Source organism: Mus musculus, chromosome 13, assembly GCF_000001635.26.
Source record: "Mus musculus strain C57BL/6J chromosome 13, GRCm38.p6 C57BL/6J".
NCBI lineage: Eukaryota > Metazoa > Chordata > Mammalia > Rodentia > Muridae > Mus > Mus musculus.
The window spans coordinates 49,773,459-49,791,102 of NC_000079.6; the positions used below are offsets into that span (position 1 = coordinate 49,773,459).

The 17,644-nt window shown below is 46.0% G+C and overlaps 2 protein-coding genes across 7 annotated transcripts in view; one reads left to right on the forward strand and one right to left on the reverse strand.

Annotated features, from left to right (window-relative positions):
- Nucleotides 1-17,644, forward strand: part of Gm272 (predicted gene 272) — a 121,323-nt gene that overhangs the window by 7,004 nt on the left and 96,675 nt on the right. For 4 of the 6 annotated variants that reach the window (XM_006516992.3, XM_030247495.1, XM_030247494.1 and 1 more), the window contains 2 exons: nucleotides 10,613-11,259; nucleotides 14,285-14,399. The gene's annotated coding sequence lies outside the window, so the exon portion shown is untranslated. Of the gene's footprint in view, nucleotides 1-7,882; nucleotides 8,030-10,612; nucleotides 11,260-14,284; nucleotides 14,400-17,644 lie in introns of those variants that run through there. The other 2 variants (XM_030247493.1, XM_011244430.2) reach the window with 2 other exon arrangements.
- Gm30302 (predicted gene, 30302) lies at nucleotides 10,511-16,794 on the reverse strand. Its single transcript, XM_006516996.4, has 4 exons — nucleotides 16,578-16,794; nucleotides 15,325-15,376; nucleotides 14,743-14,803; nucleotides 10,511-14,496 (listed from the first exon to the last, which is right to left on the reverse strand). Exons 1-4 carry the CDS (start codon nucleotides 16,740-16,742, stop codon nucleotides 11,442-11,444), a joined length of 3,333 nt encoding a protein of 1,110 aa, XP_006517059.1. The 5' UTR covers nucleotides 16,743-16,794; the 3' UTR covers nucleotides 10,511-11,441.

Here is a 17,644-nt window from a genome sequence, read left to right on the forward strand (position 1 = left end):
AGAGCTGCCCCACCCCTCACCTGGGCATTGTGGCAAAGCTGGCTCTGAAGGAATGAGAGCAGGAGAGCTTGCCCTGCCCCTTGCCAACTGCAGTACTTGGGAGAGTGTTTCCCCACCCTCCTCCCCTCCTTGCCTAGGAAGCATGGTAGAGCTCCCTTTAGATGGAATAAAGGGAGTGGTAGTTAACATTATGGTTCTGAAAATTCAAATCACCCTTGCTCTGTCCTCTCCACTCCTACTAGGCTACATTAGCCTTCTCTATTATCTGCACAGCTTGCCTACTTGGCCTCAGCCCCTCAGATGGCCACCCATGCAGTTTGGCAATTTTGTAGCACTCAGGGATGCATAAGATGCCTCTGCAGGCAGAGACTCTATCTTTTGAGGCTACTGCCATCAATTGCCCACCAGACACCTGCTGAGATGGTGGTCTGCAGAATTGAACCCAACCAGCAGGCTTCTGACTTAAGGAAATGGCCCCATGCCTTGGCCAAGAGTTCCTCTCAAGTCTCATAGACCCCTGCCCTTGCCACCCATGTCCCAGGATGCAAGTGCTAATCCACATGCCAGGTGGAGTCGCCTGCTCAGCTGGGACAACAGGTGGAATGGAGACCCCTACACCCAGCTCTGGGGTTTCAAGCCCTTCTCTTACTGCTTTTGCAAATCACCTAGACCAGGAAGGCTTGGACCCCAGTAAGGAACTTGATAGTAAATATTTAATGGTCTCTGACGCCACCACTCAGCTATGTATGTAGCATAAAAGCAGCCTCAGAGAACATGTATGAGGATGGGCATTGCCAATGTCAGTAACTCCCAAGTTCTCTTTGCTTCTAGACACTCATGCAGCACTGGCCAAGGCTCCTGGGACCTGAGCTACAACTGCCATTTTGTCTTCTGTGGATCAAGACAGTCTTGAGAGATTTGCTTTGCCAATGTCCCAGACTCTGAGCCCCAACTTTACTCAGATCCTGTGGCCTCAAGTGCCTCTTCTCCCCTTCATTCCATCGAGTTCTGACACTCTATTAATGGTGTCCATATCTCCTAGTGGAGACTTCCCACTGTTCTTCCAGACCATCACACTTCTGAAACTTGGAAAGCAGGTTGTTGTAAACACTGAGGAATTGTGTCTTAATCAACTCTCTGTTCTGGAAACTCAAGGACTCACATGAGATGTCTTACTGGCAGAGTCACAAGAGGGATCAGCATATAGAGAGAGAGTGTGTGTGTCTCTGTGTGTGTATTCTTTACAATTGTATGCACACTTTCTGCTCCTCAGACTCTGTCTACAGGTCTCTTGTTGCCCACAGATGCTTTGTGTGGACGTTTTTCCAGGAGTTCTGTAAGCCCAGATGCTCTTGGGTCTATTTCTAGTTTCCTAAGCATGCTCTTTCCCCAGACACATGGACAGACTTTTCTGTGACTCCTGGGAAACCAGAGACCTTTGTGATTGCTCCTGGCTTCGCTGAGCTGTGAGGAAGAGTCTCCTTCCAGTCACTGGGCTGCAGTCCTCACCCAGTCTCTTTGTTCCTTTAAAAATGGAAGCACAACCCACTCTAGAAACAGCTACAGTGTACTCATATAAATAAAATAAATCTTAAAAGAAAAAGTTCCCAGTAATATAATGGAATGACTCCCCAGGCAAGCCAGGTGCCAAGTGCTACATAATTTCCTAGAGCTCATTGCTGTTCAAACAGGATCACAAGAACCTCATTAAAGAGAGCCAAGACCAAAAGGCCATTCTATCTTTGCTTAACTGTGAGATCCAAACATGTTCCAAGCCAAATGCTTTTCTTTGAGGCCCCTGAAAATGAAAACCAGCCACCTTGGGACCCGCTAAAACCAACAGCACTCCACACCCCTTTTCTGCTGTTAAAGCACTGTCAGGGAAGAGAGGCTTCCTGTCACAGTCAAATGGAAGACCAAGGGAATAGCACAGCTCCAGAATGAGGCATGCCATATTCTACTGTGGGGGAGAGGTGGAGGGCAGAGAGAGACATTCCATGAGGGCTTGTGGCAGATTCATAAGAGCCTTGGGGCTAGCTGGTCATAGGGCCTTAGCTGATATTAATAGTTATCTACCTCCCTCTACTACCCATTATGTATTCCTCTACCCTTGGCAAACACCTCAGCAGGTCTTAGCTCTTCTTGATCAAGTGATCTATACACATTCTTTTAAAACTGTACAAAGTTCCATACTAAACCTAGAATTTTCACTCAGAGAGGCCCACATCAATAAATGCAACCTTAACCTTGTTTATTTTCCTTCCACCATTATCTCACACCATTAAAATCCATCCCCACAGATATTTCTTGAGTTCCCCAGACGTCTGCTTGAATGAATTAACAAACTTATTAAGCTCCTTAGTTGTGTAGTTCCCTTCCTCATGGTCTACACTTTCTACGTCCTCTCTAGATGCTGCCTTTGCATTAAATATGGTTAGAGATTTAGAGGCAACTATTGGTGGACCCAGGAGACATTAGTACTGTCTTACCTGACATTTCCTTAAGAGAAACTCACTGCTGGTTTACAAGACAAGGCTTAATTTCCTCAGTCACAGTTGAAGATGGCAATCTTTCAAAGGGTGAGGCTGAGCGTAGATAAACCCTTGAGAATCCGAGGGTTCAAAATTCTCATCTTCAATAGGATCTTTGTATACATCCCCATCCCATGTTTTGGATCTCATTCTTTACCAGTTAAAGCTCTTTACTTTAACTCTGAAAACCTCTATCTAGAGTTGGGGCTTGAATTTTTGCTGTAATTCTGCCAACTTTATAATGAGGGTTTAGGCCTGATTTTCTGCAGCTTGAGCTCTGTGGCTGTTGGAGAGAAGATTCTCCCCCAGGGTACACTTAGAAACCTTTAGACTATTTAAGTGTGTCTGGATCTGGACAATTTTATCACTAAGTTCACTGTGGTTTCTCATGTCTTTTGTCAGTTTATTCAGAGATGCTAAGAGCAACCAACCAGCACCATCATTTTCCTTATTTTTTCACAAACTGTCAGAAGTTTTATACCCAGAGTCACCAAATATGTTGCCACCCTCAACTGATGAATCAGGATAATCAAATGCATTTATCTCCTTACTTTTGTAGTATAGTTCACACCATGGGCTTTCGGTATTCTCTGAGGTCCTGGGAGGGCTTCAGTAACTGTATATGTTGGCAAGCTGGAAAGACTATTCCAGATATTTACGATTCACTCATATACTTTTGTTGTTTTAGAACCGCACTTCTGGTACCAAAATGAACATCTCTATCTCTGTTACTGTCTGTCTGCCCATCTGTCTGTCTATTTAGGGTTTATTTGAATGACTTATAGGTTGTGGTCTAGTTAATCCAACATTGGCTGGCAATGGATGGAAGGTCCAAGAATCAATCATTTGCTCAGTCCACAAGGCTGGCTGTCTCAGCTGAACCTCAGTGCACGCTGGAATGCAGAAGTAGGCTATAATGCCAGTGAAGGAATGGACTTGCTAGCAAGGGGAGAGCAAGCAAGTAAAGAGCAAAGCTTCCTTTGTCCATATCTTTATATTGGTTTCCAGCAGAAGGCATGGCCAAAATTAGATCTGGATTAAAGCTATGTATCAAAGGTGTGTCTTCCAACCTAAAAGAGCTGGACAAGTCAGCACCTAACCCAATTGCCATTAGAGAAGCTTTTAGATGAAGAGAGAGTGAATTAGAGATCTCCATCGGGGTTCACTTTTTGGAGCTCAGGAATCCTTTCAGAAGAGGTGAAAGAAGAATTGTAGGAGTCAGAGGGTTGGATGACACAGGGTACAGAATCAAATGAGCAGGGCTCATAGGGCTCTCAGAGACTTGAGGTGGCAGTTCCCTGAGCCTGCATGGATCTGTGCTAGGTCCTCTGCATATATGGTATGGTCATTAGCTTGGGGATTTTTGGGGACTCCTAACAGTGAGAGTAGGGGGGTGAGAGTGTCTCTGGCCCTCTCGCCTGCTCTTGGGACCCTTTTCCTCCTACTGGGTTGCCTCACCTAGTTTTGATATGAGGGTTTGTGCTTCGTCTTATTGTCTCATATCTTTGTATGCCAAGTTCAGTCAGTATCTCTGGGAGGCCTGCCTTTTTCTGAAGAGCAACAGAGGAGCAATGGATCTGGAGGAGAGAGGAAAGGGGGGCTGGGAGGTGTGGAGGGAGGAGAAACTGCAGTTGGAATGTATTGTATGAGAGAAGAAGTGCAAAAGGAGTAGATCCTCCCACTGTAAATTAAGCACAAATCTCTCCCAAGTGTGCCTGCCTCTTTTGGGTTTTAATTTCAGATGCAGTTAATTCTAGATATAGTCGAGTTGACAACAAGAATAGTCATCAGAACATATAGTATGAATCTTGCTTCTATGATAAAATATAAACTTTTATAATAATAGTAATAATATGCAGACTTATAAGATGACCTGAAATATGAAGTACTATTGTACCCCACCGAGCTTCTAGACTCAATGAGAGCAGGGTTAGATGTGGGGAAGAAGAAAGCATAAAACAACCTTGTACTCTTTTTGTGGGTTTTGGGACACGGTTTCTCTGAGTAGCCCTGGCTCTCCTGAAACTCGACCTGAAGACCAGGCTGGTCTTGAAGTCCCAGAGTTCTGTCTGCTTCTGCCTCCCGAGTGTTGGACAAAGGTGTGTACAAACACTGCCCAGCCACTCTTGTACCCTTAAGATGAAAAAGCTTAGTAATCCTAGTATCCTGCTTTTCCAGGTGATAGAAACAGACTTAGCATGGAACCCGTGTGCATATTGACAAGCCAGGATTGCATTGATTAGCCCAATCCCCATTCCTGTATGTGTGCACTCACCTTGTTCCTGCCTCCATTATGATCCTGGATTCCTTTTGCCTTGCCTTCCAGCTTGTCAGGCTCTTACACTTAATGTTGTTGGAGTCCTCACTCTGTAGGCCAGGCTGGCCTCAAACTTAGAGACTTTCCTGCCTCTGCCTCCTGAGTCCTGGAATCCAAGATGTGCACTACCAGGCCTGACTATATTTGAATTTTATATTTTCATTTTTTTCACAGACTGGAGGTGCTCTCCTAATGACAGTACTGGTTAGAGGTAGTGAGCAGCAGCTGACACCACCCAGAGGCCTCTGAAAGAGTCAGTGCTTTATACTGTGTGTAGTTGTTTGTATTTTTTGCATAGGATTTTTTCATAGTCATGTCTGCCAGATATTCATCTACTAACATGAGATATTTAATAATAGATCACAAAATAAACTGTTAGCTGAATTTTCCCAATCGTAAGGTAATGTGTATTCTGAGCATGTTGCACATACAGTGTGTAATGTGTACATTACAGTATTTGGCAGCTTGGGTGTTGTACTGGCTGGTTTTGCATGTCAACTTGACACAAGATGGAGTTATCACAGAGAAAGGAGCCTCCCTTGAGGAAGTGCCTCCATGAGATCCAGCTGTGGGGCATTTTCTCAATTAGTGATCAAGGGGGGAGGGTCCACCGTGGGTGGTGCCATCCCTGGGCTGGTAGTCCTGGGTTCTATAAGAAAGCAAGCTGAGCAAGCCAGGGGAAGCAAGCCAGTAAGAAACATCCCTCCATGGCCTCTGCATCAGTTTCTGCTTCCTGACCTGCTTGAGTTCCAGTGCTGACTTCCTTTGGTGATGAACAGCAATGTGGAAGTGTAAGCTGAGTAAACCCTTTCTTCCCCCACTTGCTTCTTGGTCATGATGTTTGTGCAGGAATAGAAACCCTGACTGAGCCAGGTGTTGAACACATATCTGACTTAGGATGTTTCCCCTGATGAAGGGTTTATTAGGGGACGCATCATAAGTGAAGGAGCAGGTGCCCTTCTGTGTGGGCATTTGGTTGTAGCACCCCTTCAAACAAAGCTTGTCTGGTTCCTATTTTAATATTGTGCTTCTCATTTGATCAGTCCTGGGATGCTGGAGACAGCAGTCTCATTTTGCGTTGTGACACTAGGGTTGCTAGGAAATGGTTGAGTGTGGATGTGGATGAGATCCCTAGAAGCTGCCCCAGAAGCTGCTGACATGAGCCCCACTTCCCTGGAACTAGGAGTCTGTGGAGTTTCTGCTGTGGCAGAAGTTTGGGAAAAGAAGAGAGGTTTAGAAGGACCCAGACTATCCGTGTCTCAAAGGAGTAACGACACATCTCAAAGAAAATGATTCTGAACTGACATTTATAGGGAGAGTTGTGTGCCTTGGTGACCTTAGCATAGTGAATATCTCGGGAAGGACAGCAGGGGAAGAGCCTGGGCAAATCATGCCTTGGAGCATTTCCAGGGTCTGAAATTCTATGCCAGAGTGTTCCTCTATGAAACTAGAGGTCCACTCGAGGAAGTGATGGTCTTCGAAAGGTGTGAAGGTCTGTAAAGGCACTGAGTGGTTTGGTGGATGGTTTGTAATCCCTGGTGTTAAGGCGGAGTTGCCTTACAGGTTCTGTGAGGGAGAGGAGGAGGAGGAGGAGGGAGGAGGAGGAGGCAGGAGGAGGAGGAAGAGGAGGAGGAGGAGGAGGAGGAGGAGGAGATGTGTCTTCTACACCTGTGTTCTCTTTCCTTCCCTGCAAAGCTCCAGGCTTCACCATGCTGGTGGCCGAGGAGCTCTGGTGCCTTCTCCATGCCCTTCCAAGCTCCCAAGGTTGGCTAAACAGCAGAACAGGGAGACTGTCTGCAAGCGCATGCGTATTGGACATGGAAGCCAGGGCAGAAGACTGGGCATATGCGTGTGTTTGGAAGATTTGAGCATAGAGATAGTGGAAGACAGGGCAGAGGACACAGGTGCATGCATGGAAGAACTGGATCAAGCACAGATACTTTGCCTTAACCGTTAGCCCAGCAGGTATGGTGGTGTCCAGAGTACATTACACAGAGAGACGTAATGGAAACTCAGGCCTATCTTTCTGAGCAGGCAGCCACCACTGTGGCTCACCACCCTTGAGCTCTCGCTCCTTGCGTCTTGCAGCAGTGCTGTGTTGAATGACTGAGTGCCCTTCAGAGGTGGACCTAAAGCCTGGGAGTTCTAACACCACTGTCTTGCCTATAGGGATGAAGATGGAGCAGAGACAAGAGGGAATGGCCAAGCAATGTTTGCCCCAACTTGACATGGGCAAGAACCAATCCCCGACACTATTAATGACACTCTGCTATGCTTGCAGATAGGAGCCTAACGTAACTGTCTCCTGAGAGGCTTCATCCAGCACCAGATTGAGGAAGATGCAGAGACCCACAGCTAAACATCAGGTGGAGCTGGAGAGTCTTGTGGAAGAGTTGGGGGACAGGAGTGAGCAAGCAGGAAGGATCAAAGACACCACAAGATTTACAGAGTCAACTAACCTGGGTCCATGGGGGCTCACAGAGTCTGGGCCACCAACCAGGGAGCATGCAGGAGCTGGGCCTCGACTCTCTACACATCTGTAGCAGATGTGAAGTATGTTTTTGTGGAGAACATAATAGGCCTCAGTAGGTCTACATGTATAAGAGGTTTGCATAATTTGAGTAGGCCCTCAAGACATTGACCCTGGAGGTTCTGGGCACTGATCTGTAAAGGCTTAACATCTGCTTTTGGTCTTCATGAGAGTTCCATAACAAGTTGAGCAGGGGCTCTCTCTGCTCTGGATCCTCTTCTCTCTACCTGTACTGCCTGGTTGAGCCTTGGTGGGAGAGGATGTGCCTCGTTATGCTGGGTCTAGATATCCCAGGATGGGACGAGATACCCTGGAGGAGGGCTCCCTTTCTCCAAATAGGGGGAGGGATTTGTAAGAATGCGACTGAGAAGAGATGAGGGAGGGTGTTGTGACTGGGTTGGAAATGAATAAAAAAAGTAGTATGTTATTGGAAAAAAAAAAGAGGAAAGAGCCCAAGTAATTAAGTTTCCTTTCTTAATCCCCTGTTGCTCTCAGCAGGGATCAGTTGCTAGAAGCCATCAGCTTTTGGCCTCAAGAAAGCAAAAGAGAGTTAATTGCTAGAATCACCAGAACAGCAAGAGGAAGTCAATGGCTGGAGGTCATCAGCCTCTTGTCTGCCTACTTGGTGCTCCTCAGTACCTGAACTTCAGAGTGAGACCCTGACACCCCCCTCCCCTGTAGCCTTAGCATTTAATGGCACACCTATACATGTGTACATACACACACACACACACACACACACACGTGTACAGTATGTTTTTGTGGAGAACATATAGGCCTCAGTAGGTCTACATGTATAAGAGGTTTGCATAATTTGAGTGGGCCCTCAAGACATTGACCCTGGAGGTTCTGGGCACTGATCTGTAGTACATGCCCTTTCTACCTTGTATGGTCATGGCATATAGGTGGCAAGTGCTCATGTGATAGGCAGATGTCTGTGGAGAACATAACTTTGATGGTGTGCCATCTGGTTGGCAGCAGTTATAGAATGATGCTATGTCTTTGACAGGGAGTTAGGTGAGCTAATTCTTCTGCCATGTCAACGACTCTGAGACCCACCTGGGCAATCACAGGTGCTCCTGCATCCTCTGTGGAGCCTGGCAGACGGGCTTACACCTCCCCCTGTCCCAGACTGTAGAGGTTTAAAGCTTGCAGAACCTGTGTTCCCACTGTCATCTTCCCTCTATGTTGGGTGGGGACTGTTGGGTACCCACAGGTCACTTGTGCCACTGGTTGTGAACCAGCATGTCTCCATGGAACCTGAGGCCTCAGGAACTAGACAGGACCTCCAAGGGACCATGATACTATCAAAGGTTTTGCTTTCTGTTTGATGAGCAGCATTTTCATGGGGTATGGGAGTACTGTGTAAAGGAATTGGTTTTTTTTTTTTTCCTTAATCTCTGTTGTCTCAGGATACTTCTAGCTCTGTGTAGCTCAGATCATTTTTATGGCACCCAGTTCTCATCTGTTTCTGTATTCCAAAGCAATGTTGACCTGTGAAGAGTGTTGATTCTCAATGTGGCCATAGTTGACCTTGTGCTGCCTTTTTCCCACCACCTAGCCCATGTTGTTCTGGGTCTAGCTCCTGGATGCTGAGTCTCCTAATGATGACTGTCTTTTGGGTTAGGAACTAGGGACAGAGGCTGAAGCAAGTTTACGCCCTGAGGGAGTTCTGACTTCCATAGTAAATGTCTGCTAAATCATCACACAAGAGTTTCTATTATTTTAAAAGTTTTTATATTTTTAAGATTATGGTATAATGACATAGTTTTCTCTCTTTAAATCTTCCTGTCTACCCCACTTCCTACCTTCCTCTTTCAAATTCATGGCCTCTATTACATGTGTGTGTGTGTGTTTGTGTTTGTGTGTGTACATGCACATATATGTCTGTATAGTATTACTTGTATGTAAATCATGTGGTTTCTGACTTTTAGTATATTTATGTGGTGGATTTTATTTTATTTTGCTGCGGCATTTATTTATTCTTTAATTGTTTGATTTATTTACATTCAAAATGTTGTCTGCCTTCCAGGTATCCCCTCCAAGAGTTCTTCACCCAGTCCCTCTTCTCCTTTGCCTCTGAGAGGATGCTCCCTCCACCCCGTCACCCACCCACCACCACCTCACATAGGTGGATTTCATTTACTGCTCTATGTTTAACCATCCCTGCATCTCTGGGATAAAGCTAACTTCATCATGATGACCTTTTGGTGTGTTCTTGAATTCTACTTGTATTTTATTGGAAATTTTGTGTTCCTGGTCATTGGCCTATAATTTTCTCTTTTTTTTTTGTTGTCTTTTGTCTGGTTTTCATTCAGTTCTCAGAATTAAAAAAAATTCTTGATTTCTCCTTCACATAATTTGGTTTTTTGTAGTATATTGTTTAGCATCCAGGAGTTGGTATATTTTATTTATTTTCTTTAATGCATGGGGGTCAGATGGAATGCAGGACATGTAGCTTCCTACATTTGTTGAGACTTGCTTTGTCTGTTAATGTGTGCTCTATTTTGGACAAAGCCCCAAGGGCTGCTGATAACAACATGCATTGTTTTTAATGTTTGGTGGAGTGTCCCCTTAGGTGCGTTTGATTTATGATGCCATGTAACTTTTATTAGCTTTTTAAGGATTGTGGATTTTGACATTATCCATAAGAAAATATAACACCTGTAATTAATCTAAAAATGTACTCAGAAATTCTCTACACCAAAGTAGGATTGGTGCATATGACAGGGACTGCATACTTGGATGTCAGCACAGTGGCAGGGTAGATTAGCACAGAAATGAATTGTTTCCAATATGGCACCCAGTTCAAGAGACTTGAAGTGCCAGTGCATGGGGATGCTGAGAGGAAGGGGAGGGGAAAGCAGGGAAGGGACTCGGTGAGGTAGGGACCAGGAGGGGAAGGGGAGCAGCATTTGAGATATAAACAAATAAACTAAATAAAAAAAAAAAAGAAAAAAACAGTCCATTTAAATGTTTGAGTAGATGTCACCTGAAACTGCACAAAATCAGGATATATTCTTTCACTAGAGGTGAACAGCAGTCATTGGGTTTAATTTTGGGAAAGATAGAGGGACAATCATATTACCTAGGAAGATCATTCTGGAGCTTTAGCCAGCATAGAGAAACCCGCTTAGGGTCATGGTGACTGAGGGTCTCAGGGTTCTGGGCCTGGACGGGGCTCCAGGGAGGGGACTGAGTGGACTCAATTGGAGGTCTGTGGTTTCTCTGCAGGTGCTTCCTGTGTTACTGGCGGCCTGTGTGACACAGCACTCAGTAACCACCCATGGTCACACAGTGCAAGTTCTATTCAGGACCCTGTTCTAGTCAGAGAGGAAGGTAGACTGTGGGCAGTCACTGCCCTATCACCCAGGCTGAGGTAAGTGATGCTGGGTCCTCAGCCTGCATGAAGGTGAGTGGAGGCCCCTGGGATAGATGTTCCCTCTGGCCATCCTAGAGATGCAGGTAGAGATTCTCTCACCTCTGAACTGGGACTGAAACAGTTTGTGATGAGTGAAGGGTCTTGACTTTCTGGTGCCTCTGTGCACCAATCTGCAAGTGACACAAATGTCAACGTGGGACAGAAGAGGGAAGACATTGGGCCACAGACCTGGGTGGGGTCTTCACATGGTTGGCTCATTATGAAAATCCCTTAGACTTCTATTGTCTCTGTAATGACAGAAAGATTAATACTAACTATACAGTGACATACTGTGTAAAGATGACACCTCAAGCTGACTGTGGCTTCCCATGTGCCCTGTCTCCTCCATAAACTGCACTGAGACCGGATGAATGTTGACCTTCCTCGGCACCATCACTGTAAGAGAGAAACCACTGTGCGGAAAGGCATGAGCACGAACCTGGAAGCAGCTCCTACCTGGGTAGGAGCCATGAACATCTGAGGAGGAGCTCCAGTAGGCAAAAAGAGTCTCTTTGCAGGGAAAAAAACCCCAATGTTTATTACCAGGAGGCATGGGGTAATAATGGCTGGGCAGATGGCATGTCTGGAAGACTTCCCTAGTGGGTCAAGGCTACTACACTTGACCTATTTTGGTAAGGTCTTTCAGTCAGATGCTCCCTGGACATAAGTGCCTGAGTGCTCCTGGCCTCCATTTTCCCTATACTTAACTTGATTGTTCTTTTTGGGACTTGTAAGATGACCGAATCCCATTCCTTCCTTTGCACTTTGATATGGGTCAAAGGCTTTATGGCCAACACCCAGCTGCTGCTTGCCTCCACTTTTTCGGTATCTGAACGAATGCCTGTGCCCCTCGTGGCTTCTATGGCTTCTATGTGGACAGGGCTCCTTTCCGTGTTTTGATCTGTCTTGATCTGGGTAATAGGCTCTCTGGGCAGCAGGACTTGGCTGCTGCTTGTCTCCATTTCCCCTGTACCTGAATTCCTGGTGCTTCTCTGTGAGGGTGTAGAGATGGTCAAAGCCCATTCTTCTCCTCACTCTACTCTGATGTTGATCATGGGCTCTCAGGGCATCAACATTTGACTCTTGCCTGTCTCTAGGATGGCTGTTTCCTTTCGGACTAGTGTGATCACAACTCATTCTTCTCCCTGGTTGGCTAGTCTTTGGGTCATAGGCCCTCTCAGAAGAGTGGGAAGAGGCCTCCAGTTGGGATAACAGTTGTTCCACGTCACACCACTGGATCTTGGACGGGTCCTCCATTTTAAGGCCCAGTGCGTCTACTAGGATGTGGACCACAGCATTCAAGAGAGACTGTGCTTCAGTTGCCATACTATACATGAACTTCCCTCTTATTTGACTCTGTAGAGTGGATGGTGGGGCGCTTTCATTCTTCACAGAATCTCCCTGCTCACTGTGTTTTATTTCAAGGTTAAGATATTGTAAATTTCTTTTGATTTCTGTCAGAAGCCTTCTTACATTTCCTGGCATATCAGCCAGACTCTCAGGAATGACTATAGCCTTGGGTTGGGTGGAGGTATGACAGCCTTGAGAGGACTGCACTCCCCCAAGTCTTTCTTCCTGGCTTCTGGCTCTGAATCTCATAAAATCCCCCTTCTCTTCATTAGGATGAAACATTTTGTGATGACTTCTTGGAGTCTTATCCTTGGGAACCCCAAGTTTATGAGTTTCCTGGCTGTGAGTTTTTCTCATGAGCACATCATGTAGGCCCTCTGAAGTCTTGGGATCTTTGTATCTATTTTGGTATCTGGGTAGTGAGTCCTGTGAAGGCCAGATGACTGTGGCAGGGTGCACAGTACGTTGATGGTCTGTAAGGAGCCTAGCAGTGGATGTCAGTGGCTGCTTATCTGATGTGAAGTCAACATCACTAATCATCTGTGGTTTTAGAGGTGGGCCTCTTGAGTGAGGGAGACATGTTTGGAAATGGCCTAGTTTTCTATTGGCAGATTCAGAGGCTCTGGGATTGCTATAGATGTTTTGGCCACCAGGAATCTTGCTGGGCCCAAGGGTTTCTTTCTTTGAATGAGGTGTCTCTTTTCTTATCTCCACTATTCTGTTGGTCTGTTTGGACACTGAAGGTGGAGTCATTATTCCAGGAGCAGCCATTGTGCTTCCCCAGAAGGGATGTCCTGAGGCCACATTGTCAAATCTCTTCCATGGTACTTGCCCAGCAATTCTTGAGCTAGTTCTTGGCTGCAGGCTGCCTCTTCCAATCCCTCGGATAGTCCTACTCTCCTGGGTTCTTGCCAGGAGGCAGTGAGCATTGACCCAAGTATTCAGGGTTCTACGGGATGCAGCTCCATCAGCCTCAGAGTGCCCACAGCTGGCAGCAGGGAAAGATGTTCTTTGGGTCTCCTTAACCTCTGAAGATGAGTGGGCAGACAGAGTATTCGGCAGCCTGGTAGCTGATACTATTTTTAACTTTGTCCCTCCTGGATCTTGGTGATGCAATTTTTCAGGGATCACAGCAGCCTTGGAAGAGTGTTCAGCCTTAGAAACACAGGTGTCTGATAAAGGATACAGAGGCTGGGGAAGGTATGAGGTTGGAACCCCAGATTGGATGACATCTTTTGACTCAGGAGCCTGCAGATAGGGTCTCTCTATGTATTTCAGAAGAAGCTGTGCTATGTTTGATTCCAGCTTCATTTGAGTCTTTGAGTCAAGGAAAAAAAGATCCTGTGCAGTATTCACATTGGACGGCTGGTCTGTCCTCAATGCTTTCCTGGGTTCTAGGCTCTTCCCAGGGGTGCTGCTTGAAGTGCAAGACAGGCGGCTCTCCTTGATGGAGTCCTGCTTGTAAACTGGCCTCTTCTTTAAGGGTAATCTTGAGGGATCAGACTCCATTATCTGACTTGACTTGTAGGGCTTGGAGTCCAGGATGGAGGGTTGGGCAGTCTGGGAAGGTCCACTCTCATTCTTGGACTGGTGAGGACTGTTTGCTGGGAAATGTCCTGCAGGGTTCATCAGCTCCTGGAAGCAAGGGCCTTGGTCTCGTTCTTTCATCACCCTGTATTTCTTCTGTCTCTCATGATCCTGCACCATCAGGCAATGGTTAGGAAGGATTGAGGCTGACCTGAGTGCTTCAGTGAGCAGGGTGCCCCAAGGCAAGTTGTCAGCGGACTGTCTAATGGCTTCTTGTTGTTTTGGGACATTAGAGCCTCTAGAGTCTTTCCACTTCAGACCCTTTTGCTGGGGCTGGTTTTCAGTTGGGAGGGATGTCAGTACCTTCATCCTAGGGTTAGAATATGTTGTTCCATAGGCCCCACTTTTGGATAAAGAAGGTGTATTTTTTGGTTTAGAACTTGAGTGTTTGTTCAGTAGCGGGGTCTCTGTCACATCTAGGAAGCTTGGTGTCCCAAGTTGATGGGGTAATGGCTGGGCCTGGGAAAGGTGTGGAGGTCCTTGAGCCAGAGGAAAAGCTGGCAAGGGGCTATATGAATTACTGAAGGATAAAGTTTTGTTTTTTACAGAGGGAGGTTTCCTGGAGGCCCAGGCAGTGGCCACAACTGACTCAGGGAGTGCAGAGGATATGCCCCAGGAAATCTGGTTACATTTCTGCTGTATAAGTTCTTCTAAGACCTGGAGGTAAGACAACATCGGAGAAATGGGAAGCTCATCTAGTATCTTATTATAATTCCAAAATGGTTGTTCTGTGGGATCCAGAAGAGGATTCTTGGTGGGGCTGCAGAAGACAGGGGGCAAAAGCGTCAGACCCAAGCAGAGGTTCCAGAGGCCCATTCGTCTGCATGAACATGGCACCTATATCCCACAGCTCCTCCACTGTCTCCATATCCCATATCTTTTAGTGTCTAAGAGGGCTATATTTTAACCCCACCATACAAAGTATGTTCATTATGAAGAGCCCCAGCGTCTGAGTTCACATTTTGAATTGTGGTTTGAATGATTGCACAAACGGTAGATTTCTTACCTTTCCATAGGTGGTGATACATTCGGAGTGTCCTGTGCATCCTTTCTGCTGTTTCTATAATCTGAAAATAAAGCCCATGTTATGGAAAATCCACAAAACTCCATACATTCCATGAGAATGTGAGAGGCACCTCTTGCAAGCACCATTCAAGCTAGGACTCTAATGCCCAACCACCAGAGTCTAGGGACACAGCACATTGAAAGTGAGCCAGGGGAGGTAATGGAGGGACCTCTTCTCTCCATTCACACTTTTATTGCCCCTACCTCAACCACTCTCATTTCATATGTAGCACAGAGAGGGTTAGTTATCTGAAAGAGAAATGCAGCATGGAGAATTGAAGCTACTTGCTGTCAGGGAGACATTGTAGTCCTTGAACAACACTCCCATTGGCAGTATCCGGCCCAGGCCAACTACAGTTACTTTCTGTCACAAAAGCTAATGATTCCCTGGTTCTGATTTTCCCAGAAGCCCCTTCTTCCTTCTTACATCTCATGTCCTCAGCGAGCATGGCTCTCATCATGACCCTCATCACTGAGGGGCCAGCCAGCTGGAATTCTTCTCCACAGGAAAGCAGAAGCCTACCTTTTATAGCAGCAGTTTCCTTTCTGGTGTTGTTCTGCCCCCTCTGCACATCCTGCCGGTTAGAAATAAAACAAATGAGCTGGGGTCCCTTCTTCCTTTCTCTTTTAGACAAGCGGCCTGTTATCTGTGATTGTGAATAGCAAGAAATCCATATTTTCCAGGGAGTGCTCTCATCCATCCTTGACTCATTCACACTGTGCATAAACATAGTTCCTCTTGACCTCATTGGGAAAATAGCAGAAAGGGCTGTCTGTGCCATGCTTACCAGGGAAGTCCTCAGTCAGTGTACCTCAGACAGGATCTTACCCAAGGCTGAGCTCTGCAACTGCCTCTGGGCTGTCAGGTGATATCTGCTCCCTCAGAGCAGAGGAGACTCAAGCACTTATCTGAGGCCCTTGGTTCATCGCCTGCTTCACACCAGCTCAACACAAACAAAAGCAGATGCCTGAGCCAAGGACAGATGACCTTTCCCACAGTTTGTCCTGTGTCCTCACCAACTCAGAAATGCATTCTCTCCATGGAGCCTCACTTACCCTTAGTGACCTCTCTGCTGCCCTGTACAAATGGTCTGAGAGATTCAGGCAGACACTTCTGGGTCACATTTCCATCTGCTCTGCTGAGGTGCTAATGTTTTTAGAGATTTCCCCTCACTTGTCTGTAGCTAGACTTTAGCTACTTCCTAGGTTCTTCTTTCTTCCACCCTTTCCCACCCCTTTTTCTTCCACTCTTTCTATCCCCTAACACTACATAGGAGAGAAAATAGGATAGAGGGGGTAGGGGGCCAAGTTATTGTTAGACTATTTCCTGCTGATTAGGGGTGTTGAGTTTCTTGGGGCAAGTTTGATCTTAACCCTCAGGATATCCAATTTCTTCTTTCTTCTTTGACCTTGACTAACAAACCACAAACAACAGTAATCAATAGCATCCAATGAACAACCAACAACCCACCATGCCTTCCAAGGCACAAGTACCTATATACCCTCTGAATCGTAACCAGACTTCCAAATGTCACACAAACATAGAAACTCTCTTCTGCTGGCAGAACCGTACCCATGCTAGAGCACTAGGCATGTCATAGCTGCTGTGCACTATCTGTAGCAGTCTGATATTCCACACCTCATATTAATACAAAAATAGTTTTCTGTCTTTTTTAAAAACACCAAATGTAAAATCTCTCACTACAGCAGTCTTTTTAGGGAATGGGAGAGTAACAGACTGCAGCTCCATTGTGTGTGAACCACGGCTCTCCTTACCTTCGGCATGTCCATTTTGCTCTTAGGTGGTGGTGACACTGGGTACTTCTTCAGGAAGGGGATTAGTAGGAAAAAGAGCCCCACTCCACATATAATGCCAAAGGTCATGTCTAGTGCTATGTGCATGGAGCTGAGGCTCACCCATATGTTACTTATGGTTTCCATGTAAAGGAGAGATTTTTCTATCTTCTGCAACCCTAGGACAACTGAGCTATGGTGTACAGCACGTGACTTGTCAAGGGGGCTCAGGCTACATCACACAGCTGTGGCCTCCTCATCACAAAGGACTACTGGCAGGAGGGATGGTGCCTCACCCCTCCTGCTCCTCCACCCCAGTGGCACAGGCTCCTCCTGGCTTTTCCTCTTCCCTCCTTCCAATTCCTGCTGCTGTAGCTGTCAAAGATAGATCTCTGTCCATGTTTTGTTTCTCCTCTCTGAGCTCTAGTATTTCTCTGCCTCCTAGAAGGTGTCTGCTTGAGTCCCTCGGGTTCTTAGTTTTGAGAAAGTGAGCTTCTCTGTGGAACTTGCATTGTTTCTTAGGGATTGTTGCTCATAGGATATCTTCTCTGTACACATCCACATCTCTTCCTTCTGAGAGTATAGCTTATCTTAAATGAGACACGAAACTTCCACTTGTATCATATTCATTTAACTGTGTCAGTTTACATAAAATAGAATTTTAGATTACTTTCTTCAGCAATAGAACAGTCAGAAAAAGTGACATTCGTTTCTTCATCATAAGAATGCATGTGGGTAATTGTGGAATGAACCTTCAATGATAATTTGAATGTTTATCTTCTGACTATCACAAATAAGGCTGCCATGAACACAGTGCAGCACATGCCCCTGTGGCATGGTGGGACATCGTTTGGGTCTATGCTCAAGAGTGTAAGGCTGGGTCTTCAGGTAGATCTATGTCCAATTTTCTGAGGAACCTCCAGCTTGATTTCCAGAGTGGTTGTACCAGTTTGTAATCCCACCCTCAATGGAGGAGTGTTTCTCTTTCTCCACATTTTTACTAACATGTGCTGTCACCTGAGGACTTTGCTTCTTTCCTCTATAGGTTA

What these genes read in the sequence shown, in the direction of transcription:
- Gm30302 (XM_006516996.4), bottom strand. Translation starts at nt 16,742, where the DNA reads ATGGAAACCATAAGTAACATATGGGTGAGCCTCAGCTCCATGCACATA. An exon ending in GCAAAATGGACATGCCGAAG is followed by an intron (nt 15,377 to 16,577) that starts GTAAGGAGAGCC and finishes TCTAACCGGCAG; the next exon opens with GATGTGCAGAGGGGGCAGAA. An exon ending in GTATCACCACCTATGGAAAG is followed by an intron (nt 14,497 to 14,742) that starts GTAAGAAATCTA and finishes TGTCTTCTGCAG; the next exon opens with CCCCACCAAGAATCCTCTTC.